The sequence below is a fragment of the Lotus japonicus genome, chromosome 4 (assembly GCF_012489685.1).
Source record: "Lotus japonicus ecotype B-129 chromosome 4, LjGifu_v1.2".
NCBI lineage: Eukaryota > Viridiplantae > Streptophyta > Magnoliopsida > Fabales > Fabaceae > Lotus > Lotus japonicus.
In genome coordinates, this window is record NC_080044.1 from 65263720 (window position 1) to 65289898 (window position 26179).

The 26179-nt window shown below is 35.1% G+C and overlaps 3 protein-coding genes and 1 long non-coding RNA gene across 6 annotated transcripts; 2 read left to right on the forward strand and 2 right to left on the reverse strand.

The window, feature by feature from the left end:
* Positions 1 to 3579: 3579 nt before the first annotated feature.
* On the forward strand, positions 3580 to 5447 carry LOC130714821 (uncharacterized). 3 transcript variants are annotated; one of them, XR_009011460.1, is made up of 4 exons: positions 3580 to 3732; positions 3882 to 3957; positions 4743 to 4788; positions 4874 to 5446. It is a non-coding gene; the product is annotated as an uncharacterized LOC130714821 (long non-coding RNA). The 3 variants fall into 3 exon arrangements; XR_009011462.1 differs by lacking the exon at positions 3580 to 3732 and having other exon boundaries at positions 3824 to 3957; positions 4874 to 5443; XR_009011461.1 differs by lacking the exon at positions 3580 to 3732 and having other exon boundaries at positions 3831 to 3957; positions 4664 to 4788; positions 4874 to 5447.
* A 701-nt stretch (positions 5448 to 6148) lies between these two features.
* LOC130714820 (uncharacterized) lies at positions 6149 to 9222 on the reverse strand. Its single transcript, XM_057564779.1, has 9 exons — positions 9028 to 9222; positions 8743 to 8942; positions 8301 to 8482; positions 7913 to 8194; positions 7778 to 7836; positions 7636 to 7672; positions 7453 to 7524; positions 6942 to 7248; positions 6149 to 6707 (listed from the first exon to the last, which is right to left on the reverse strand). Exons 1-9 carry the CDS (start codon positions 9113 to 9115, stop codon positions 6363 to 6365), a joined length of 1572 nt encoding a protein of 523 aa, XP_057420762.1. The 5' UTR covers positions 9116 to 9222; the 3' UTR covers positions 6149 to 6362.
* Positions 9223 to 13067: 3845 nt separating this feature from the next.
* Positions 13068 to 15539, reverse strand: LOC130716255 (protein RGF1 INDUCIBLE TRANSCRIPTION FACTOR 1-like). The gene is made up of 4 exons (XM_057566463.1): positions 15127 to 15539; positions 14781 to 15026; positions 14518 to 14658; positions 13068 to 13859 (listed from the first exon to the last, which is right to left on the reverse strand). Exons 1-4 carry the CDS (start codon positions 15133 to 15135, stop codon positions 13524 to 13526), a joined length of 732 nt encoding a protein of 243 aa, XP_057422446.1. The 5' UTR covers positions 15136 to 15539; the 3' UTR covers positions 13068 to 13523.
* Positions 15540 to 19385: 3846 nt separating this feature from the next.
* On the forward strand, positions 19386 to 24251 carry LOC130715954 (protein CHLORORESPIRATORY REDUCTION 6, chloroplastic). Its single transcript, XM_057566117.1, has 6 exons — positions 19386 to 19751; positions 20599 to 20670; positions 21225 to 21598; positions 23218 to 23349; positions 23438 to 23646; positions 23785 to 24251. Exons 3-6 carry the CDS (start codon positions 21388 to 21390, stop codon positions 23989 to 23991), a joined length of 759 nt encoding a protein of 252 aa, XP_057422100.1. The 5' UTR covers positions 19386 to 19751; positions 20599 to 20670; positions 21225 to 21387; the 3' UTR covers positions 23992 to 24251.
* The last annotated feature ends 1928 nt before the right edge of the window (positions 24252 to 26179 follow it).

The window sequence follows — 26179 nt, forward strand, 5'->3', positions numbered from 1 at the left end:
TTCCATAACTCATATAAATTAAATAATAATAAATTTATGAGTAAAATACACTCACCCCCTCAAGGTTTGCAAGAATGACACTCCACCCCATTGTTTTTTAAAATCTACACTCCACCCCATTTTTTATAAATGCAAAATTTAGTGACGAAAACAAATTCGTCACTAATAAAAAATAATTACTAATTAGTTAAAATTTAAATAAATTAAATGCATATACACTATCATACATCAATTTATGAAAATAATTTTACTGAATTAAATTTAAAAAAACCATCCACTCTGTCTGTTAAGTCAACGTCTCATCTATCTCCAAATTATATTTCTCACCACAAACGGTCACCACCAAACCTTTGCTCCCTTTAACACGACGACAACCGTCCCGGAATGTGAAACCCCATGGCACCACCATGCCTCAAAGTTTTGCTGCGACCTGAACCCCAGAACGTGAATCGCAGATCCCCAAAGCCACTTGTTCAACTACTTGTTGTGAACTTCACCCCTTTAAGTTGTGAGCGAACACTTTGTTGGTTTAAGATGTTGTTGGATTTTGTTAAAAACGGTGCTCCACCGCATCGTTGGGTTCTAATAACCTCTGATCCACTTCATATTTCTTAATTTTGTTTCTCTATTTTCTTCACCCATTTGTGTTGCTTTTTGGGTCTACAATCCGGTATAAATAGATTATTTTGATTAAAATTGAATTATTACCAAATATGAAAACACAAGCATGTTTCACTATGTTCGAGATATGGTTTGTCAACCAGTCATGTGTGCTATTGCAGAATTTGCATTGTGAATTTACGGAGGAAGAACGCGAATGAGAGAATGAGGAGGACTGTGATGTTTTCATTTTTATATTTATTGGATTATATTGAAAATATTTTTTGAAATTATTGATTAAAAATTTAAATAATAACTAATTATTAATGAAGAATATTTTTCGTCACTAAATTTGCCTCTATATAAAATGGGGTGGGGTGTAGATTTTAGATAAGAATGGGGTGGAGTGTTATTCTAACAAAACTTGAGGGGGGTGAGTGTACTTTACTCTAAATTTATGTAACATAATTTGAGCTTAATAGTATAAAGTTATATACTTACATTGATGGAGGAAATTCAAGGGGAATATCAAACGGTTGAGATTAAAAGTCTTCTAAACATCGAACGGTTCTTAAAAATCACATATGAAATAATATGTATAATTACTTAAAAGCTCATAGATAAAAATAAATATATGAAACATTTTTTATTGATAGACTATTTTACCCTCGAGGTTGCTAAACTTCTTCTTTAATTTTTTTTTAAATTGAAGGATTTACTTTCAATAGAAAAAGGAACAAAAATGAAAATAAAACTCACCAAATAGAGTCGATAGATAAAAGGAATAAAAATGTAGAACAAAACCAAAAACTGAAGAAAAAAAAAATGTAAGATTAGTGACAACATTCATAGTGTAAATGACACCTAAAAATGATATAAATTGAGTTAAACTTAAGGTAGACGATGAAGATGACAACACCACACCAAGTTGTAAAATAAAATAAAGGTGACTCTCATTTAGTCGATTAAGTTCATAATGAAACAATAAAGATTACGAAAAATGCAAGAAACTTACATGTTTTCAAGATGTAACATTGGAAGAATGGAAAACAACATTGGAAAAATCTGAAAGAATAAACAAATTGAAACTAAATCATTGAAATGTAAAAGGAGAAAAAAGCTCCATTGTACCGCATTAGAAGAAAAGATTGTCATTTGGTCAACTAAGTTCATAATAAATTAATCAAAATTAAAAAAAAGCAAGAAACTTACATTGGTTGAAGATTAAATTGTCAAAAAAATGGAAGCAAACATCATAAAATTGTTCAAGAAAAATAATGAAACACAATTACAGAAATAACCAAGAAGATGACTTTAACGGTTTATGTAGAAAAAATATTTTTGAAACGAAATAGAAGTTATGAACATATCATAATAATATTGATAATCAATAGCAAAGAATAAAAACATGCATAAATTGAAAAAAGTAAAATAAAATGTGCAACTTTCATCTATTGAATAAGTGATAACAAAATGCATATTGCGAATAAAGACTAAATCTTACAGGAGTGGGGGATGAAGAATGAGAAAAAATAAGACCGTTTGGGAAGAACCGTAGCATGAGAACAAAATCAGAAGAAGAATTGATGGCGAAATCAGAAAAGTAAATCAAAAGGGATAAATAAGGCGAAGAAAGAAGGGCACTTACCGGATGGAAGATGGTGATGAAGTAAAACTCAATGCCTGAGAATGAAAAGTGATTAAGAAGAAGTGACCGGTGGAGAAGAAAAAGATGCAAAAGAAAATTTTCTAACCTGATGGAAGATCTTCTTGTGCTGAAATGATACTGTTAGAGAATCCAAATTAGAGAGATTTCCTGCACATGAATGGAGATGCTGAATATCGAAATGAGAGAGATGAAAATAAGTTGAAAGAGGAATGGAAAGATGTTTTATACATGAGAGAAGAAGGAAGAGACTCTTTGTGATTTTGTAACCATAATCCATGATCATGAGTTACAAAAGCAACAAATAAAACGGCCAAGAATATGAAAAGGTTGTACAAATAATTTCATAAGAAAAGGATCAACAGTTAGGATTAGAAGAAATGAATGGCCAAGATTGATTTCATATTGAATTACTCACAAATTTACCTATTTGACCATGAAAAGTTTTCCACCCATGTGCATTAAAATATTAAATTACAATTTTACCCTCAAGGCTGCAAAAACTCTCCCTTTATATAGTTTATAGATAGATAGATAGATAGATTTTTATTTAATTATATATTTTTGTTTTTATGATTTACATCAATTACAATTATCGATTTAAATTAAATTAAAACAATAAACACTTAACAATTTAATTTTTTTTTAAATATAGACAATAATTTATTTTATTTCCTTAACTTATTTTATTTTATTGTTGAGATCCATTTCAAAACAAAGGATAATAGAAAGATAATAAAAATAGTGAAAAAATTGATTTTTTTTTTCTGTGTCCAAATCAAACGAATTAAGTCTCTATTTATAGAGGAAAAAAAATCATGAATTTTGGTTAAAAAAAATTTTTTTTTGCAATGAAATAATTGAAGTTCAAAAGATTAAGATGATAAAAATCCAGACAACGAACCAGAACGCGTCACGTGGCACCGGTTACCCCCTCTCAACATTTTGAGAACTCTCAACACCTTCTCTCCTCCACCTCATCTTCAACACAACTCTCAACACCACTACACCCTCTCAACTACCCTCAACTCTCCTCTCAACACCACCATTGCACTTGGTCTAAGGCTCAACAAATATTTGTACTGTACTATCTTGTGGATTTTAGTTTCCCAAAACAAAGATAATCCAATAGAGAGCATCTTGAAATACTTGTAAAAAATTATGAAATCTAAAAAAATAACACATTCCGATGTACTTTAATTGAAGTTACAAATTGCTACTTCAATTAAAGTGTCTTGGAATGTGTTATTTTCTTATTTTCATACTTTCTAACGAGTATTCAAATGAGTCCTGATTTGACATCATGCCTGCAATGTCATGTGCCTCCACCTCCATTGCTCCTCCTATCATTCCAAAGCTTTGCAAACAAGCTTTTGCCAGCCAAATGCCATCATCACACTTTGTTTGACCGAAACAAATGAAAAGTAGTCTCCAACTGAAGACAAGAGTTAAAGGGGGAAAGTAAGGTACGGTCATTGCTTTGGTTTATGCTTCATACTTTTTGGTTATATATATGGTGAGTTCTGTGGTACCTTAAATTTTTTTTTTGGGTGTGGTACTCCATTAAATAATTTCCTATATATAGCTGTAAAAACCATGTATTAACAAAATGCAGGGGCCACAGAGAAAGAAGAGACCCAGATAGTGTGTTAACTTGAGGGAAAGTGCAGTGAAGTGCTTGGAGACGAAAGGTGTGAAGTTTACTCTTCTGCTTATCATGTTTGAATTAATTTCGCTGTTTCTCATAGTCAATTTTAACATCCACATAAGAGCTTCTCATCCAACTTGATTTTACTTTAAAATCAATTATAGAAGTATTTTCAAATATGCACTGCATCCGTTTTGATAGCTACTGCATTCACTAACATGCCCTGCCCTGTATCAGATTTACCTTGAATGTCTTGTAAAAGAAAAATGAAATCACATACCACCACCCTGTATCACCCTGTACCATGTTTCTGTTAACTATGTTAGTGCATGTTTTAGTACATGGTAGATTTACACGTTAGAAGAAGATTTCATTATGGGAGAACCTACTCCTAGTAGCTTTTGTTGGAGGCTTGGAGCATAATTGATTCTGAAAAAATTGAACGTGTATTTTAACATACTTAGCATCTTTCATCAAATGGTTGTCCAAAATCTGAAAGCGTCCCTTTTTGGAAAGAAAAGTAAATTCTAGACTCTTTGGGCAAGCATATAATTGATGGATCAATTACAATTAACCCTTGCAAAATTCTAGTTTTGTGTACCATTGTGTTCTCTAAAAAGCTATGTTTTTTTGTGTTAGCTTCCAAGGGAAGACTTATGAGAGATAAGTATGCAAAACTATAATTAGGGATATTCCAATTTCCCAAGGCAAAACCTGATATCCTCTCAACTTACCATGTTCATTATTAGTCTTTGAACAGTTGATGACTTAGAGGCAGGACTAGAGTGGGTTTGAACATTTTTATCTGAAATGCTGTGTGTGCTGCAGCAGGGGAAAGCTATGGAAGGTGGTTGCTCAAACAATACAGATATTGGTATTGATATATTTTATCTCTTTTATGAGAATATATTATATAGTGTTTTGACTCTATTGACAGATATAATGTGTAATTTTATTAGAAATTTCCTTAGGACCGAAGGCCTCCGAGTTGGGAGCATTACAGAAAGAGCATGAAGAGAAGATTTCCAAAATTGAAGAGCTCAAGAGACAGATTGAATCGACAAAGCACCGGTTGGAAAAGAAAAAGAAGGAGGTCACAGAAGAGCAAATGGCAGGTTTCAATACCTTAAGCAAGAAATATAACAGTCTGAGTGAGGAATACAATGCAATACTATTGCTAGCTGAAAAATCAAGGGAAACTAAGTAACTTTACCTCTCAAATTAGTAACAACATTGGTCCTTGAACATATAGTTTCTGACTTGCAGTGAGTGTTCAAACAACAGTTAAGGATATATCTTATCAAAGCTATGAACATATGTAATCAAAGTTAACAATTGCTTCTCCATGTCCATAACAATATGTGTGTGGACATGTTTAGGACTTTAGGCCTATCTGGGGTCCCTCCCAATAGGTACATGTTTAATCAAATTCTGATTAAGAATTTTATGCATTATCTACTATTGCTGCAGTACCACCATCTGATGGCCATCCAATCCACTCTCTGATATCACCACTTCCAAATCCTTTCAGGTATTGAAGCATATATGAATGTAGGAATATTGGAATACAGAGACCATGGGTTGAATTAAACCCTCTTTATCTCAGATATGACAACAATGAAAGTGATCTGAAAACCTATGACAGATGCTTTACCAAAGTTCAAAGCACCAGAATGAGAAAGTTTCTCTAACACAAATTGTAAGGAATGAATGTGCATCAAAAAATAATCCATCTTAATTAAATGATGGGCTGATCATTTCCATTCCATCACACTACATGATTGTAACATTCTGAAATTATTTCACAATTGATTATAAAGTCAAAATCAATTCTAAGGAAAATATGTTGTGAGTAGCTTCTGGTTGTAAAAATTGGTTATGAGAAAAAATAAGCTAATCCAAATATGCTATAAGATGACAAACACCGTTCCACAACCCATGGAACCCACAGCCTGCGGTCCTGGGGGAGTTAGTTAGCTGGGGTGGATTTCAAATTTGGTCCAAAGAACATCATTCAACAGTCTTTGTTCTTCAACAAACCTGTGCCCCAAAATGTTGCAAAAGCAGCTTTACCTTGAAGCTTCGTCCATGTCGCGTGACGACGTGGTACATTAAGAAGTCAAAAATGAACCCCACTCTTCAACTCCAAACAAACAAAAGCAAAAGTGCACAACCGTGCATTTAACTCACTGTTGGACATTTTCCCCCTTGTACTAGCTATAAAGGTGAGTTGATAGGGTGAACTGTAATTTTCATTTTTGTTATACTTTCAAGTTCACAGTAAGTAATACATGCCAAAGCTCTTTTTCTATTCATTCCATCTACATTGTCCCATATTGATTCAAATTACTCTATATCACTATAATAAGAGATACAAGATGAATACAATCCAACTCAAATGCACATGAGGATCACTTTATACGAAATGTGGTTGAAGTCAAAATTTATTTATCTGGCCATGACCCGTTTGGTGTGAATCTGATGCCGCCGCTCCCTTTCATGGATGATCCAAAATACCAAGGACAACATTACAGCTACAGACACTGCAACTGATCCCCAATAGATCCATTTAGTATAACTCTGCAGACCAGGACAATAGTTGTTGCTAATCTCTGTGAATGTTCTCCTAACAAAAGTGCAGTCTTCTAAATCAACCAAAAATGGGCCATAGTGATATAAGCCATATGTCACATTCACTGCAGCTGCCATTTGAGAGTACATGGAAGGGGTGATTCGACCTTGTGTCACGCAATTTCCAGATGAAGATGCATCACAGGTATAATTCTTCCAAACCTGCTTGAGACAAAATTAATCAGAATGTTACAAAGCATTATATGTCAACAAGATGAATGCTAGCGTATGTTTGGAAATTCTTTAGAATCAATTTTGATGAGAAGCTTCTGAGAATTAAAATTGATTATGAGGAATTCAAAGCTGATACAAACATGCGATAGACATAGACATTTCTACTAGTCCTACATGTATAAATTTATATTGTTTCATGTCATTATTTTCTATAGCTCTTACCTCAGTAGCATTTTCCAATGCAAGTTCCCCTGCTGCACACTGCCGAAGTGTATAGTCGCTATTAAATGGATTGCAGAGAGCAGGCACGAGGGGGCCTGATTGATTGTAAGGAAAGGTGTTTCCATTTGTGACACTAGAAATGAAGTTGTCAACTAATTCAACAAGGGAATGTGTCACGTTCTTGCTTTGTGCCAAGGTCTCCATAGCAGTTGCATTGTCCACGCATGGAAGAATTTCATCCAAGGCTGTGTGAGCAGTGGGGTTCAGAACCCATTCATCCATGGCAACACATGTATCTGCAATGGCACTAGTGGAGAAGTATGCAGAAAAGTAAGGTTCCTATTATATAGTACAAGCAATTGCAAAGTGTATCATCATAGATACAATGAGTTGGTATCATATATAGTACAAGCAATTGCAAAGTGTATCATCATAGATACAATGAGTTGGTATCATATCAATCGAAAGTGAAATAAATTGGCTAAAATAAGACAAGAAAACATGAACTTACTTATGTAGAAAAAGAAATGTACCACAAAGTAAAAATGTGCCAGCAACCAGAACCCATCCAACAATTACCAAGCTGCAGCCATAGGAAACACATCATTTACTGTCAGAAACTTTAAGGGGACACAAACCCATCAATGATTTATAAGGCGGGAAAATTGAAATTAGCTCAATGAGTTCAACTTACAAGTATACAGGACACCGCAACCCAAGTATTGAAAATACTGCAAAAAAGTTTTCACAAAATTAACACTGACGTACGAGATTATTCTTTCACAAAACACTGACAAAAGAAAGCCGAGAACGTCTAAATCAAGAAACGAACATACAGAACCCAAGCAATGCAACGAAGAGCATAACAGCAGCAACAACAATAAGAGCGAATCTCCTACAGAACATAACAGATGATTGTTAGCAAACCACATTAAAAACAAAGTTAAAATTTCAAACCTACACATACTTACATTGCATCTATGGCTCGGTGTAACATCTTTGAATTATCTCGCGTCTTCTTGGAAAGATAATCAGTAGCAGTGCTGATTTTCTTTTTAACATTATCAATGTCATTTTCAACAGCTGGTGACAAACCAACTCCAATCACAATCTGCTCAGCCGAATCAAAATATCTCGACACATTCCTGAGGTTTTCAGCGGTGAATTCCGCCTGACTCACAACGTAATCCAGTGTGTTTGAAGTCGTTCCATCAAACTTCCCCTGACTAATGTACAAGACAATGCATCCAGCTCTAAAATAACCAAACACATATATGCTTAGAGAGTATACCACAGCACATACTTCACGAAATAAACAACATACGAGATTACGAGAGTGCGAGAGAAAGAGAGAGATACATTGCTGCAACGGTGCAAAGGATGAGGATGATCAAGGATGAAGCATAGCCCAATTTAGAATATCCATTAGGCTCTCCAGGGCAACAGAAGTAACAGGCACAGATAACACTTAGAATAACCCCGAAAATCACGAACCAGGCCACAGCAACAGCCAAGAAGGGAATCGCAGTAGAAAGAACTGACTGCAACAAATCAAGAACAATTCGAGGTCAACAGTTAACACAACAATATCAACATTCCTAATAGAATCAGCTTCTTTTTCCTCATAATATCAACAATTCTGACACTTAGAAACTACTTCTATAACTTAACCCTAGAATCAATTTTAGCTTCTTGAATCAATTGTAGAGAGATTCCAATTTCAATTTCAAATTGAATACATGCATGCAGATGCAGCAACAATTGAAACAGAAGAGTGTGAGTGAGAATGAGAGTAACCAACCGTAATGTAATTGTTATTGGTGATATTCCAGCCACCATTGTAACGACGAAAATGGTGAAAGAAATCCTTGCGGCGAGTTCGTTCCTGAGCGAGGACCAGAGTGGTGGAATTCACCGCCGGAGAAGCAGCGTCTTCCGCCGCTGATCGGAGCCACGGCAGCACCTGATCATGCTGTTTAACAGCAGCGATTTCAACGCCGTCTGAAAATGAAAATGAAAATGCGGATTCGAATTAGCAAGAAAATTTAGGATAATCGGAGAATTAAGAAAGAAAGAACGAACGAACCTTGTAATGCGGTGGAGAGAAGAGGAATGAGGAGGAAGAAGGAGAAGAAGAGAAGGAAAAACGAAGGGTTTGATGTGACGCGTGACATGGTGGGTGAGATTGCATGAATGAGAGTGTGATGAGAGTGACGAGTTGAGTTGAGTTGAGTTGAGTTGATGGCAGTTACTGTGATATTACTTACCCGCGTTATGGAAGAAACACGCCTTTCCCTTTCAGAACAAGAGTTCACTTTGGGGACTAGTAACTGAACCCAGCTGTATCCAATCCAAACATTACATTACTTTTTTTTAACATTTTCGCATAAATATTTAAATTATTATTATTATTGAAATTAAGAAATTTCATCTCTTATTAATTTTTACGTTTTAGTTTAGGGTGAGCTAACAACTAAGTCATTCACGGATCAACGATTTTCTCTAATTCATTAAATCTAAATTATTGATGGGTAACCTGATAGTGGAGTAATACTCTTCAAATTTTAAAGGTATAGCAAATTTCTTAACATGCTAACATGTACTAAAAAGAAACATATGGACTACATTTTATTTAGCACCAAACATATATAGGGAGTGATGGTAAAATTAAATGAAGAATTTTTTTTTTATTAAATATTTTGAGAATAATTTTTTAATGGAGAAAGTATTCTCTAATAGGGATTAGGGAGGAACCCCATGTTGTTGTTTTTTTTGTCCATCTCAGCCACAAATTCTGATTTATCAAAACTTTCCTAGGGCGTTGGGCTTGGCTTGGTCCATAAAACTTGACAAAGGTTCATAGGGCATTGGGCTTGGTTCTGCTCAGCCACAAGTACGAATTTGGGTAAGTATATAAAAAAAATGACAAGGTTCTAGAAGATGAGTTTTAAAATTAAGACAGTTGTTTCAGTTGAGTGTGCATGTTTGCTCTTAATTTTCTTATGTATTTGTGTATTGTGGATAGCACTCTTAGAGATTTTTCTCGCATGTTGTAAGTGTCGTTTGGCAAACCATTAAGTTTTAATTCTATTCATCTTTAACCAAAAAAATAAATAAATTAAGAGGGTTGTCACATTGGTTGCTACTCAGAGTTTGTCCATATGGACCAACTTCTAGTCCCTTTACAATCCATTACTTTAAATTTCTTTATGTGTTTGTTTATTTTAATTGAACATTTTCTTCTACTAATGAACACTATGTTGGGCGTTGTCTCTCTAAGCCATTCTTAAATGGATAACAGTTTAAACATGTTCATAAGGTTCGAATTGACTAAGTTAGTGCGCATGGTATGAGTAGTTTGATTAGAGATGCTTTGGGCGCTTGGGTGGAAGGATTTTATGATGATAATGGAGGCGATGATCCTTACGTACAAAAATTTGTGTTCTGAAATGTGGTTTGTGTTTGTTATTGGATCTCAATATTAGATGACTCATTTGTAAAATGAATTGTTTATAGATTGTGTAGTCCCTTTTGGATGATAGTTTAAAATTTCATGTGTTAGGTCGTGATTGGGATTTTGGTCTTGATCACATTTCAAAGAATGCTTTCTTTTTAACAATTAAAATTCAATTCATTTAATTTCAAAAAAAAAATTCAATTCATTTAACTTTTTTTTTAAATGCAATTCATTTAAGGGAATTGTTATTCAGACCCCCTCACAGCTATTCAGACCGAAAAAATTTTCTGAAACCCAAAATTACCCCTTTCGAACGCACCTTTAAATTGTGTGACAGTCGCAGTTTGAACCTCATGTTCCGAGTACGACACGAACGCACACTGAGAGTGTGTTCGTGACGCACTGTGAGAGTGCGTTAAAAACGCATCGGCCATTGACCATGAGTCTTGGTCGGGGACAAATTCAAATTCTTTGTTCTTGGCATATCTGAACCAACATTGAAAACATAAGACTCAAAATAGAACAAAAACATAAAGGCATTGAAGCTTTGACAGATAAGGGTCTAAGACGCACTCTCAGGGTGCGTCTTGGTCGCACCTTTAAGGTGTGTATCAAGCGCACTCTAAGGTGCGTGTATTCTGAACACGCACCTTCAAGCTGCGACACAGACGCATCTACAAAGTGCGATAAAAACCATAACATAATGGGTCGGGTCGCGTAACGAACCTAGGTTTCGGGAAGAATCTTGGGTGGTTGGCAGCAGAAGGTGGCGATGGGGTGGCGGCGACTCCACTCGGTTGCGGTGTCGCTGGCGGAACCGATGGTAGTGGCAGGTGGAGGTAGTGGAGGAGGATGCGTGAGAGAGGCAGGGAGATTTTGAATGAGGAAGATTTAAATGAGTGAAATGTGTTTAGGGGGGGTGTTTCGGAAGTTTGAAGAAGGGGGGAGTTAGTGGGGAAAGTGGGAAGTTTTTTTTAAAACAGGGGTATTTTGGACAATTCACCAATTTTGAGGGGTCTGAATAGCTGTGGGGGGGTCTGAATAACAATTTCCTTCATTTAACTTAAGAACAGTTGTAACATCCCGATCTGACGACTGGCCTCACGGTAACAACACGAGTCTTTTCAGCGCGCTTTGTCCTCACTTGCGCACTTCCCGAGAAAACTTCCCAGGAGGTCACCCATCCCAATATTACTCCAAGGCTAGCACAGTTAACCATTAAGTTCTTATGAGTTGGGCTTCCGAAAAGAAGTTGCAACTTGTTGTCATGAGTAGTACCAATCAAATCTTTTATGCCCTCCTCAAACTGTATAGTTCATCCCTATACAGTCTCGGAATACCTCTTGTTCGGGTGTGAGATCGGTTCATTCATGTGCCCCTCCGCCTAGAAGCCTGCCAGGAGCCGCTCCTTGTCCGTGCCTCACTGCACCGGCGATCACTCCCCGCCCTCGTCGGCCCCGGGCGTCACAACAGCTATAAAGACGTACACTAATGAAATTAAATAACGGCCCAACTGACACTTCTCTATAACAACATTTGCTTAGCCTGGCGAAGCTATTAGCCTCCCAAAAGATATGACATATACAACAATAATTAACCTATAATCTTAACATTAACATGTTAGTAAGATTCAACTCATGATTTGTAAGCTTACATGGTCTATTTGAAGCGTAATTAGCCCAACCAACAACAAGAGATGAATACTTTCTAAAACGACATTTTTTAACATGTATTCCTTGCATAAAAGAAGAGAATTCAAGATGACTGAAATTTTAGCCTCGTATGCCCATTTTCTGCCCACCTGTTAGGATGCTAATGAATCGATTGATTGATTACTTTGATGGTATTAGAGCTGATCATTAATGTGCATTGACTGTCCTGGATAGACATCTTAGAGGATTGTGCCCCTTTTGTTTTGGGATAATTATGTTCAGTTTTTCTCTTCATAAAGAAAGAATATAGGTGGTAAATCTCAAGTGGTTGTTGTTTATGCAAAACTTAATTTTCACTTAAAATTAACAAAATTCAAATATTTTTTAGCTAAGGTGTTCACCACCGATAAAAGTGTGATTATTCTTCCGTTGTGAGTGCTCGAACTAAGCAGTAGACAGTGACTATAATTAATATGCATTTTATTTTGATGGGCAATAATCAAAATCCTAACTTCATAATTAAAAGATGGTGTAAACTAAATATTGCGCCACACCTTATCGTTAAATCCAAGCGATTTTTAAACTATTAAGAAGTCTCAATTCTCAATTGTTTGATATCTTAACTATAGAATGACCGTTTGTTTAAAATACAACTTTTATAAAGCATTTTTTATAAATAAAAGTATTTCTTTCTACTTTCTTCATCACATCAACATTGATCTTTTCCGGTTGTACAATATTTGACCAAGACAATAACCAACCAATTTATTTTTTTAGTATTGACTAATTATGTTAAACATTCAATATAAAATCAATGGCCGAAATACTGTTGAAAATATACTAGAGAGTATTATGGTGGAGATTATCTATTTTTATCCAGCACTAGCATAATACATGATAGACCATCATATTCGAAACGAGTTAAAATATTACTTAAAGGGAATTAAACATGTAATATATAAACTAATCAAATCAAATGATAGTCTATTTCACATATGCTTGTGTTTTATTGTACCATAAAAAACAAATACAGGTTCTCTTACACAAATGAGTACCTTTACACAATTTGTGGTTACTAAAGATTTAATTTACCAGTCAAAAGCAGGATTCTTGACTAGGATTTAAGAATAATTAATTATCATGATATAGTTGTTGTATACATATAAAACTACTAAATAAATGTACAGACCATAACTTGGAATTGGGAATCACGTGATGCCATTAAGACAAAACCCCCGACCAAGTGATTAATTTAACAAAAAACTTCAACTTCGAGAGACAGAGGACATTGAACAATTCCCTCCAGTCAAAATTATCATGTCACAGCAATTAAAAAATTATTAAAAATTTTAAGTAGTAAAATAAAATAAAAAAACTGCTAGTAATCCTTTCTTTCTTTCATTTTTTTCTTTGTCCCTCTCTTTTGTTGGGGGCTGTGTTTATTCATTGGTGGTGTAAAGCAAAAAAAATTAACTAACACAGAGGAGATCTATGAGGGATGCCTTTTCTTCTACTCATGCTTGTGGCCATGTCTTCATCTGAAACCTTATAGCTATTGGTTTTGGTCATGAATTTTGCACACACACTCCATCCACTCCTCCTCTTCCTCACAATCTCAGTGCAAGCCATGCTCATGTTCTCTGATCCTGAAGATGAACTCATTGGCTCATCACAATCAACAACTGTTGAATTAGTCATCTCTTCATCCCCCATGTCTTGTGGGATTAGGTAGTCAGGGCTTAGTTGAAGGGAGTTGCATGTCCTCAAGTATGGAGTGAGGTCCTTGCAGTGTTTCAGCACAAAATCCACCTATACCATTGAAAATCAAACTAATTAGCTATTACTTATAATATGTTTGGAAATCCTACCACAATTAATAAAAGACAAACTCAATTTTGAGGAAAAATTTATGTGAGTAGATTTTGTGTGCAGAATCATTCTAACTATATAATTCAAGTATCATGTAGGTGGGTAATTAAGTACGTAGGTTATGTTTGGATATCTATCAAAACTAGTATACACGAATGTTGACATTCACCTTGAGACAAAAATTGAACGCAACTTATAGTATGATGAAAGTCTGTTTACAGCATAACCAAACACACAATTTAGTGTGTTGAAGTCAAGTCAATTTGATCAATTCAATTGTAATCAATGTGTGTAAGTAAATACAAGTGAATTTGCTACATATTCCTCTATATTCCTGAAGAACAATCTGTTTGAATCCATAATTCTCTCTGCATAAACCTTCCCTAGCACACTGGAGTGAATTTTGATTGTTAATTAAGATGGTTTTATCTACCATGGACTTAGAAAATCCGGTTCACAAGTTAAAAGATTTTCTCTAAAAATTAATTTTAACACATAAGGTAATTAGTAGTAAAAGCATTCTTCATAGATTGATCAGTAGAGAGTTGCATAGATTGATCAGTATAGAATTGCCCAATTAAGATGTGCATGTATGTACCTTGCATCCTAGAGAGCAATGGATGAAAGGTTCTTGGAGACTTCTATCACAGGAAGTGCAGTAGTTTCCTGACCCTTTGAATTGGCGGTTTTGAGGTCTCTTCTTGATGAACACCACTTTAGCACTATTGATGGTATAGGCCTAATAATAAACAGAATTCAAAGCCTTTTGAATCAGAAAACCATATCAAGTTGAATTGTGTTAAAAAAAATGAATAGGAAATAACTGATCATAATCACCATCACGAGTGTTTCTTTATTTACCTGAACATTGGAGCAGTCTATGAGTTTCTGAAGATCTTCCAATCTGACAACATCATGATAAACGTAACGCCGAACCTGAAGAAGCCTGTGGTAGCGATGAGAAGGCAGGCAGTGAGGACAAATGCTTGTGCAGCAATCTAAGCAGCACACATTCTTCTCATTCTTTTTTGCATTCTCATGGTAACAGCACCCCACAAAGAACTTTTCTGTGTATAGAGCTTCCAACCATGCAGGCTTTTGATATCCCTATATCAAAACAATCCTATTAAGTCAATTGAACCAAAAGGGTAATCCCTTATCAATGAGAATTTCAATAGAAAGAGTTAAAATTGATGGGAATTCAAACCATGATCATAGAATCAGTTGCAATAGAGCTTCTCAACTATCTCCCTGAGGTGTAATCAATAACAAGAAGAGAATGATGATAAATTAAAGAGTACTCCCTCCGGTCCTATTTATAAGCAACAAAAAAAAAATTCACATAGTTTAAGAAATGTAGTTAAACTAGATAAAATGCATTAAATTTGTCTTGAATCAAAATAAACTTCCAAAATTACCCTTTGTTATTAGTGTTGGAAAGTGAGAAAGAGAGAGAATAATTAATGAGACACATTTTACAAGTTAGAATTAATAAGGGCATCATTGGAAAAAAATAATTAATATAGCTCAAACTTTCATTTGGTTCTTATAAAAAGGACCAAGATTTTTCTTCTCTTTCATGCTTATAAATAGGACCGGAGGGAGTAGTACTTATGGAGGTTCAGAAGAGAAGTGAGGGCATGTATTTATTAGTTGGATAGGTAGAGAAGATTTTGAGTTTTTATTTTATTTCATTTAACTATATATCATCTATTGAGACAATTTTATTCTGAATCAGGATAGGATCACACGGAGAGAAAACTTTATCCGACTAAGTATTTAGCGCAACTACATTCATAATGACTCTAACCTGAATCCTTTGATTAAGTTAGAATAATCACATATTAATATTAGTTGATCTACGTGTTTGGTGAAGATTTTAAGTGCTATGAGAGTATGAAAAAGACAGAGAAAAGAGAGAGAAACCGAAAGGCCATAATTAAAGAAACAAGTTAAGATATGAGGAGGGGAACGTGGCGCTGTCTCCCATTTACTCTAAACTATTCTGCTCATCACCTTGGCTTAAGAGCTCTCATGCTAAACAAACTAATCTCTTTTTGAACTTGCTGCAATTGCTAATTATTTTTGTTATATTATATAAATTGTCACCTCTTCTCTGATTAATTCAAAATATCTTGGAAACCACCAGTTTCTTATAGCATCTTGAATCTTGATGGACTTTGAAATTCATGGATGAATTTCATTGTTTTGTGCAACTGATCGATATATATGAAAATATAGTTATAAGGTACAATTTGTCTTTGCTAGTTCAGCTTCTCTAGAGTCTAATTTAATTTTAAAAGATTTTAGTCACTCTGGTGCAAGCGGCTGTCAAAGGGACATTTTAATTTCATGAGTATTTGAAAAGATTTAAAAGATACAGAAAGATATATAAGAAATCGCCAACAAATCCTGACATGTACGAAAATAGCTGAATTCTTAAACATGTTGATAAGGGTTCAATTTATGATTATGTCTATGAGAATGACTTTATTCCGAGTCGAATTATGTCAACTTTGGCAATTTCTTCCTCTCAAAAGGTACGTATTGGTATATATTTGAATTTTTGGTAATCTCATATTATGATTATATGAGTTAATATGTTAAAATTTTATTTTTCCTTTCATGCATTATAATATGTGTTTTTCTATTTATTTCAAAACAAACGACAAACCAAGCAAACACTTGGTGTTATTATTGGCGGTAAATATCCTTGGTGCCTACATATTTGATGTGGAAGAATGTGGCGATGTATTGTAAATATGAATAAATAATAAATAAGTTTTAAATATATATTTTGAAAATAACAATGTCAAGATCTTAATCAGCTCCTAATGTTGGTACTGGTAACAACAATTGAAAGATTTTCCAACACGGGTAGCTAGGTAACTATGTCACATGTTCTAAAATTGACATGTTTTATGAACATCTTAATCAGCTCCTAATGTTGGTACTGGTAACAACAATTGAAAGATTTTCCAACACGGGTAAGTTGGTAAGGACGGATCACTTCCTTTCATAAGATTGTGTTCAATTTTTGCCGTCAATATAAGGGTTGTGATGGTGAGCCATCTCTAAGTATCTCTATAAGCAACGTATGATTTCGGAGACATGCATGCTCTAACGACCAGAACCGACTCACCCAAACTTTTTTCTTACTAACAAAAAAAATTGAAAGATTTTGCTTTTGCAACAAAGAAAAACTGTAGGAGTACTTTGATTGTTTCATTTTTGACACTGGAATTCTATGGAATCATGGCAAGTGGGCTAGTAGCAATTGGCATTTTGTCCCCACTAGGCATTTTTTTTTTGCTGTAAACTCTCAAGTCCTAACTCCTAATTCTACTGGTGGTGACATTGAAAATATAGCACCTAGATAAACCAGTGCTAGTTTTACATGTATTAATAAGACAAAACCAAAACCCAATATATATTAATACTATATTACTTGTCCAACTTTCCCATCTTCTATTTTCTGACTAACTAAAACAATGCCAATTTGTACTTCAGAACCCAAATTATGAAGCCACTAAGAACAAAATGTTCTTAGTGCTATATGCATTGCATATGGCAGCAGCATCACCTAAACTGAGAAATCTGAAACAAGACATTTACGCTGAAATCCCATGTTTTTTGGGGAATCAAACATGGGCAACAGCAACATTAACCAATCAACTACTCCACTAAAACCAATCACTGTGCACTTTAATAATTAGTTCTATGTGGATTTTTAACAAACTTTTGACAGACAGGCACAACTCATTTAGCACTAAACAGCCAAATTAATGACAAAATTATTTAAGGGCTTAATTTAGTGCTAATTTTGAGGAACTTGCTTATTGTTTTGTGCCTTTAGGGTCTAACCAAGAGTTATTCTTGGGGTTTGAAACTTGAACGAGTAGGAGATTTAATTTTTGTTTCTTTCTCCCTTTAATTACTCTTTACCTTTGGTATATGGCTTTCACAAACCCTGTTCACGTGATCCTTAGTCTTGGCGTGATATCTGATGATTTAGAATGGTGTCACTTTTGTGGAAAACAATTTTACCCAGAAGACATGAGTAGAAGATGTTGATACCTATTGTAAATTGAAACTTATCTTGAAAGTTCGGCTCTAGATAGGTCCTAAGCTAGCTTTTAGAGATTATTTTAAGGCATTAGGGAATGCAAAGCAATGTATAGTGTTTTGGTGTTTAATGTTTATTGATGTCTTCATTGTTCGCAAGTTTACTTATCGGTAAACCAACACCTTATTTATAGTGTTTTGTTCCGATAAAATGGAACAATTGACAACTTTTTCAAGAGAAAATGGTATATATAAGAACCCTGAAATTGTTGTTTGTTGTAAACAGAAACCTTAAGTTCTTATTTCATCTCATAACTCCTTGTACTTCTATTATCGTTTCAATAAATCTGCTTGTTAACTTAAGGATAAGTTGCACAAATGGTTATTTAACATAGATTTTTTTTATAGAAAAAGAGCATACAATCATCATAAACATTGGACTAATAATGAATAAAAAGATCTAACTTAACAAAAGTAAGTAGAAGTTTAAGATCTAACTCTTACTAAACACTATCTTATGACATATATTTTGTTCCGGTAATGTTCACGTACCCTTAGTTTCCCCGACCTTCACACTTTGGCAAAGAAAGTAATGTTGACTTATTCTTAACTTCCTCGACTTCCACGCAAACATAGTCAATCTCTATTGTTCAATGACCTGTCAACAAGATGATCTAAAGACCAATCACGGAGCACGTTGCACATAGGTAGCAAGTGACCTATACATAACCTTAGCTTTTTCGACATTTGCTTATTTAAAGAAGCCAGAAGAAAAATGTTTAGATATGTTCTCATTTCACTTTCTCTTTATTCATCTTCTACCCATAGCAACTTGGGCATCATAGTGTCATCGCAGGAGCTACCGTAGATAGAAGTAGTCAAGCAGCACCTGTACCACCATCATTCCACCTATGTCATCCCATGAGGACTGCTTGATTTTTTGACCGATCGAGTAACATAATGTGTGGGAAAAACAGAAAGCATATATAATGAAATTGCCTGTATTATATAAGAGTGAGATAGAAGCTTATTAAATAAATCGTATGACCGCACAAAATCATGACCAAAAACTAGTAGCTAGACAAAATGAATGAACAGAGAAAAAGAGAAGAACTGCCAAAATAAGAATCGAATGCAGCAAAAAATTTGTCACCCCCACGTGGCATGAAAAGCAGAATGGCATTATATTAGCAAAGGAGCTCACGTGCAAAAGGGATCCAAAGACCTGTAACATGAAAATTTAACCATGTATATACTATATATGCAACTATGAACTACCCTTTTCCTCATCCACGTTCATTCTAATTCTAAAGAAAAATCAAGATTGTGGCGGTCAAAGATGCAGAGATGATTGATGAGTGGTGAGGGTAGAAAAACAAAGTGTGGGTCAGCGGGTGAGCCGCACGAGGGGGGATCTATATATCTGTTGCAGAGGCCAGTCACTGCAATTCACTTTGCATGCCCTGCTGCTACTTTCTTTAATTAATTTACATGTCCTTTCTTTAGCTACTACTTCTACATGCCCTGTTTCTTTATTCACTTCTACGTGCTGTGCTCCTTTTTTTAATTTGCCTGCTTTCATTATTTTTAAAGGCTGCATCACGTGCTCAGCCGCTTCCAAAGACCAGAGGATGGATGATGAATCATAAAATGAGCTCTGTCTCACTCTTTCACCATGTAACAGGTGTTGTCATTATTTATGAATCTACACATCTGGTCTCTCCTCTCTTCCAGAGTTAAATGATTGTGAACCAAACATGCATACAGGTAATTGATCAGTTTTACGAGGGGATTGAATCATTTAATTGCCCTATATGTGCACATAACTTCATTCAATGGACTAATGGAAAGATAACTTTGATCTACTTTCATAATGAAATATTCAAATAATGAAATAAGGTTTTTGATTCATTCACCTTCATTCTATGAGAATACATTCTATTTCGTTTACTACAACAATGTGTGTTTTTAGCTGCGACGGTTAGCGTCAACCCCTGAGACTGATGTTAATGAGTGCCGGCTTCACCAGCGTAAAGTCGTTCTAACCCTAACAGAAACTATCTCATGACGTAATCATAGTGTTAGCCTGATTAAGTCATTAGCGTTGGTTAAGCCCACTAAAAATGCTGACACTGAGTTATTTATAATGTTACATTGGCTTGGTCGAGCTAAAGGTGAGGCTCATAACCTAAAGCCCATTTGTGTTGGTTTAGTCGGTGTTAAGTTTACATATGAATTTGCGTTGGTTCACAATATGACAAGTGAAATTTATAATATATTGAACTAATTGTATCTGCTCCCGCAAAGCACGAGTCTTAGTCTAGAACAAAATCGAAGAAGCTCTTACCACATATAATTGATATTGAGAAGTGAATTGTAGTCTTCGCCTTTGTTTGCGTTGATGACTACATCAAAGTTTTCGACATCTAGAATAGGGATAAAATCCTAAATCTAAATTCTACTTATGAGACTGTGAATCTTTCTGTTCAATAGGTTCAATTGATCTTCTTCTTTGCTTTGATTTTACATGTTTTTCTTCATTTTCACAATATAATTATGCTTCATCACCTAGAACCCTAATTGTTGTAATTGACTCTGTTGCCTTTGTATTTAGGGTTTTGTTTGAAGTCTGAGATGTCCCTCACAGAACAACCGATTTGAAGGTTGTTGTTCTACACCATTTTTGGTAAGGTTGCGGTGCATTCTTTTCTCTTCTTTAATGTCTAAATATGTGTTGTTTTACAAGCATGTTATTGATGTTGTTTGATTGGTTACGAACATACTCATTTATTCGTAGGGCTCGTTTCATACGTCGTATTATGCATAATAGTATAAGTTTATACAATAAAATATAAATTTATCAATTGTTTGGTACTAACATTGCATTATATTAGCTTATGCATCAATCTACTATACATTAAAATAATGAATTATTTAATTCATCGTATAGATGATGGATAAAACCTTATAAGAGTGCGATTTATAAGTTACTGTTGGATTTGACAGCAACCTAATACACACGGCTTAAACTTGTTTCATGCACTAACTCCAACTTCATTAAAAAAAGAAAAGAAAAAAAAAAGGAAAATGATAGTCCTTTTTTTTTGGTCAAGGAAAATGATAGTCCTTGTGTCATTTTTTTTTTGACTAATCCTTGTGTCATGTAGGCTACTTAAGAAAACCAAGCATTGTTGGGGTTTTTTTTTTCAACTGCCAACCAGTGTTGGGTTGACGTTTCAGGCCCAGATATTTTGGTGATAATTGCAAAATTCAATTTTGAGGAACCGGATAGCGCCCTTGGGAAAAACATAAGGTGTGAGTGAGTCGTTTGTAGATAAAGAAACTGTATTAACCGCTTCTGGTTCTGCCAAACACTAGTTCCAGTTACAAACTAAACTAGCTCATGGCTGCAACTACCATCAAATTGAAACCGTTGCTTCCACTGTCTCCTCTGCCAACACAAACCACTTCAACTCCAACTTCATCATGGCTTTCCAATCCTCTGGCTTCGTTCCGAACTCCTCGTACCATGTTGTCTCAGCGAGGACATGTTGCTGTCTCCGTTGCCTTCAACCCCCAAGGGAACTTCGACCTCTCTTTATCTGATTATGATGGTAAATACTATCTATCACCCAATCGCTTTTTTTTCTCTCCATTTTATCATGCTTTCCTTTTTTTTATACTTTAACAAAATAGCTAGTGGATTTTTATGATACAATATTTGAATAATGATACCAACATGTGTGAGTATAATTGGCAGATAGCTAAACTCTTTAAGCATTTAGTTGAAAGTTTGATCACATTTAATGTGTACGGAGAAAAATATGTTAGAGAGGTCTATCCCATTTAATGTGATAGCTCGAGATGATTAGTCTCATGCCTACTAGTAGTAGTGGAAAAAAAATTGAATAATGATATACATGACCTCTTGTAAAGAGAATTATGAAATTGTTATGGTGCACTTAGGTCAACAGTTAAAGCACTTATAACAATAGACATTTATCGCATAAGCACTTATTTATAAGCTAATTTGAGGAAGGTATAGGAATAAGCTGAAAGTAGGTTATGGATAAGTATAAACTCTTATTTATAAACTAATTTGAACAACTTATGAAAGTTAGCTCAAACAGCTTATATGTAATTCATAAACTATTTATACTTGAATAAATGCTTACACTATAAGATATATGCTCAAATAAGTTATTCCAAACAAGGCATTTATGTTTTGTTGGGCTGCGAGATGCATAAAACTCTGAAAGATCTTCACATTGTGTTAAAGAGCAAATAATACCACGGTTAGCAGTGTAGCGCATACAGGGGCGTAGCCAGGATTTTGACATCGGGATGACCAAAGATCAAATAAAAAATTAATTTTGGTTTTTTTATCTAAACAATTAATATTCATTTTTTGAATTTATTTTTACGTATAATTTCTATACACATATTCAATCTTTTATCCTTCATTATATCAAACATAATTTTATCGAATAATAATCCAAACAACTCTACATGTATAAATTAATTAATATAATTGATATTTTTTATAAGAAGAATAAATATATAATTAGTTTGACTATAATAAATACTAACCAAACCAAAAGTGAGAATAAAATGTATATCTTTTTATGATTGTTTTTATGTTAATTAAATCGTCGGATACATTATACATTTCTAGCTGGCTTAGTGGTTTGTGAAAATGAAGAATTTCCAGGTCATTCGGGGTTCGAATCTTAGTACGGGTATTTATTTTCATTTCTGATAGCCTAACGTGCTAATTTATAAGGTTTACTTGATATATAATGTATTAATTTCATGACGGAGGCCAAAAGAAAAATATGTATGGTACCCAAATGAAAATCGAAAAGATGAAGGGCGCGGCGGCACCGGTGAGCCACCCCACTCCCTCCGCCCCTAAGCGCATAGATCGGTATAGTCATTGTGATTTGGACATCAATACATCATCCACACAAAACCTTAAGATATCCAGTTTGAGGGTTCTCTTAATTATAAACTGTTAAATGTTGGACTTCTTACTCACATGTCCTATTTCAACATTGACAACATACATCTTGCTCAATGCGCTGCTTTTGATGTGTTCTGAATCTTACTCCTCAACCCTCAGTGACTAGCAGAAATTTTGCTTCTTGCAACTACTGTATCTTCAACTTGTACTGTTCCTCTATGCACTTAATGGGACATATTACACTATACTTGAACAGATTTTGGTTCGCAGATGCCCCTGAAGTTACACCTCCCATGCCCCCGTCTGAAGGCCGATTTGATGTTTTCATTGACAACGATGCTATTACTCGTCTTGACTTGTCCCCTTTTCAATCTGCAACAGGCATGAAAGACCCTTTATCTGGTAAGGAAAACCATTCAAACTTGAACACTCTTTATTGGGATATTAACAACTTTCTTAATTAATTTGATGGTACTGTTGTTTGTCACAGTAAAACCAAAAGAATTTATTGACCGCACAATTGGCTTCACCATCAACTACAAGAAAGAAGATCCTCGCGATCCTCGAGAATTATCCGAGTTCCCTGATATAAGGCTATGGTTTGTAAGACTTGATGCTACTTATCCATGGTTGCCAGTCTTGTTGGACTGGAGAGCAGGAGAGCTGGCTCGTTATGCTGCTATGTTAGTTCCACATCAGGTAATGTAAAAAAGTTCACTAGAGGTATTGTTAAATAAGTCACAATTCTCACCATGAGTTAACTTTTAGGGAAGATTTAGACCTGGTCTGAATTCTATGATGTTTGATGTTAATTCAGTGTTTATATCTATGTTGCAGATGAATATGAAAATGGGAGTTGTTTTCAATCCAGAGGCATTGGAACTGTTTGTTATGAAGAAAGTTTTTGTTGTGTATTCCTGGCTGAAGCATCACAACATTCCTAAGCCTGAACTGAAGGCAAATAACATGGCCAGAATGCTTGGATTTGGAATTGGTAATGAACTATATGACTTAGTTGAGAACCATCCACTTGATCTTTCATGAAAGGACATCCCAGGATTTGGGAATCAGTATGAGAATCTTTTTCTTGTTTATGTTGATCCAGTATGTAATCAAGTGTATCTGCATATTAATGTTAAGGGTAATTAGACTTGTAAAGTAAAGGGGCAATGAAATTAGCAGAGCTTAAGAGGGTCATTAAGAATTGTGCTAATGATCAAGTGTTTGTAAAGTGTCTTTATTGTCAATGTTTCCCAAGAGTTTCATATCAAATTCAGCATTATACAATTATTGGCATTCATGTTTCTACTTACTATTCTTTTCACTGAATCCCTTAATAAATACACCATCCGGTCACTATTATAAGCAAAAGACTGCTTTTAGATTCATTCAATAAATCGTGTATAAATTTAAAAGTGAAAACAAGGAGCAAAATGTTCAAATAGTGAGCCATTATGAAGAGTTTGTTTGTTTCCCTCCACCTATGAAATTCCTATTTTAGTTTTCTCAAACAAAGTCCTGGCTGATCAATAAGCAGGTTCTTGAAGTCAAAGTGTAAAGTTTCTTGAAGACTTCAATGGTCAACGGTGAAAATGTTTGTTTTATTTGTTTGAAAAGGAAAAGGTTTGTTATACTTATTATATTAATTAGACACCATCCTCTCACCCTAAATTTTACTTCATTCAAAAAACAAAAATAAAGATGTTATTATGTGAGAGTTTAATTATAATTTTATTTTTGAAACTATAAGGACGTGAATAAAAAAAATAAACAGTAAGGATCTGATTGAAAATTGATTGAAACTGTATGAATTTAATCAATTAATAGATTAAATTAAGAGCTAAATACTCCCTCCGTTCCTAAATATAAGACCTATTCCAAAAAATTGCGCTTATTAAGAAAGCATTTAATGTGACTAATTAGTGTATTGATTTTTTAAAAATGCATACATTCTTCCCTATTTACCATTTGTCATTTTCTCTCACTAATAATCATTGCATTTATACCAAAAGTCATAGTTAGTTGGATTAGTAGTAATTAATGGTAGGTGGTAACTTTGGAATTGAAAACATACAATTAATGTGAGGGGTAAATATGGAAGAGTATAAAACCTTTTGCTAGATTATTGTAAGAGGTCTTATATTTAGGAACATGAAAATTTTGAAACAAGGTCTTATAATTAGGAACGGAGGGAGTATGTTTTTAGTCCCTATAAAATAGGGGTGGATTGAACTTGATCCCTAAAAAAACATCAGAGCTTTTAGTCTACAACATTAAAGAAATTGGCGAAATTAGTTCCTCGATTCATTTAGCAACAATGATATATACACACATCATTTTTTAAACATTTTATTTCCACCTATTTTTATTTATATCTCTCTCCTCTTATCATATATCACATCTTATACTTTCTCTCTCTTACTTTTTTTTTCTTCTATCTCTCTCTTCATTCCACCTCTTCCACCTCAAAAAGAGGTGTGTAAGTACCATTAGGCCTGATAGTATAAGCCCTGATAATTTTCTTATATTATCCAGCGTTTTGCCATACTCTGTATAATTTACAATATCGTTTAAATTAATGTAATTTTATGTTTAGTGAAGTATTGAATAATGATATAATAAAAATCAAATATGGAGGTGATTATAACGGTGGTGGCGGTGGTGATGGAAGTGGTGGTAGGTTGGTGGTGGTGGTGGCAATGGTGGTAGGTTGGTGTTGGTGGCGGTGGTGGTGACAGTGGAGATAGGTTGGTGGTGGTGGTGGCAGCGGTGGTGGTTGTGGTGGTGGCGATGATAGGGTGGTGGTGATGGTGGTGGTAAGGCGGTGGCGGTGGCGGTGGCGGTAGGGTGGCGGCTATGGTGGAGGGTGGAGGCAATGGTGGTGGTTGTGGTGTCGGTGGTGGCGGTAGGGCGGTGGTGGCGGCGGTGGCAGCGATAGTGGTTGTGGTGTTGGCGACGATAGGGTGGTGGTGGTAAGGCGGTAGCGGCTGCAGTAGCGCGGCGGTGACGGTGGAGGGTGGAGGCAATGGTGGTGGTGGTGGTGGTGGCGATAGGGTGGCGGTGGTGGTGGCGACGATTATGGTGGTGGTGGCGATAGGGTTGTGGTTGTGGTGTCGATGGTGGTGGTGGCAGCGATAGTGGTTGTGGTGTTCGAGACGATAGGGTGGTGGTGGTGGTAAGGCGGTGGCGGCTGCAGTAGCGTGGCGGCGACGGTGGAGAGTGGAGGCAATGG

Excerpts from the sequence above, each read along its gene's own strand:
- LOC130714820 (XM_057564779.1), bottom strand. The coding sequence starts at position 9,115 with ATGTCACGCGTCACATCAAACCCTTCGTTTTTCCTTCTCTTCTTCTCC. Across the intron at positions 8,483-8,742 it reads CCAATAACAATTACATTACG|TCAGTTCTTTCTACTGCGAT; the intron begins GTTGGTTACTCT and ends GATTTGTTGCAG. Across the intron at positions 7,525-7,635 it reads TTGCGGTGTCCTGTATACTT|CTTGGTAATTGTTGGATGGG; the intron begins GTAAGTTGAACT and ends CTATGGCTGCAG.
- LOC130716255 (XM_057566463.1), bottom strand. Across the intron at positions 14,659-14,780 it reads TAGACTGCTCCAATGTTCAG|GCCTATACCATCAATAGTGC; the intron begins GTAAATAAAGAA and ends GTTTATTATTAG. Across the intron at positions 13,860-14,517 it reads ATTGCTCTCTAGGATGCAAG|GTGGATTTTGTGCTGAAACA; the intron begins GTACATACATGC and ends TCAATGGTATAG.
- LOC130715954 (XM_057566117.1), top strand. The coding sequence starts at position 21,388 with ATGGCTGCAACTACCATCAAATTGAAACCGTTGCTTCCACTGTCTCCT. Across the intron at positions 21,599-23,217 it reads CTCTTTATCTGATTATGATG|ATGCCCCTGAAGTTACACCT; the intron begins GTAAATACTATC and ends TTTGGTTCGCAG. Across the intron at positions 23,350-23,437 it reads CATGAAAGACCCTTTATCTG|TAAAACCAAAAGAATTTATT; the intron begins GTAAGGAAAACC and ends TGTTTGTCACAG.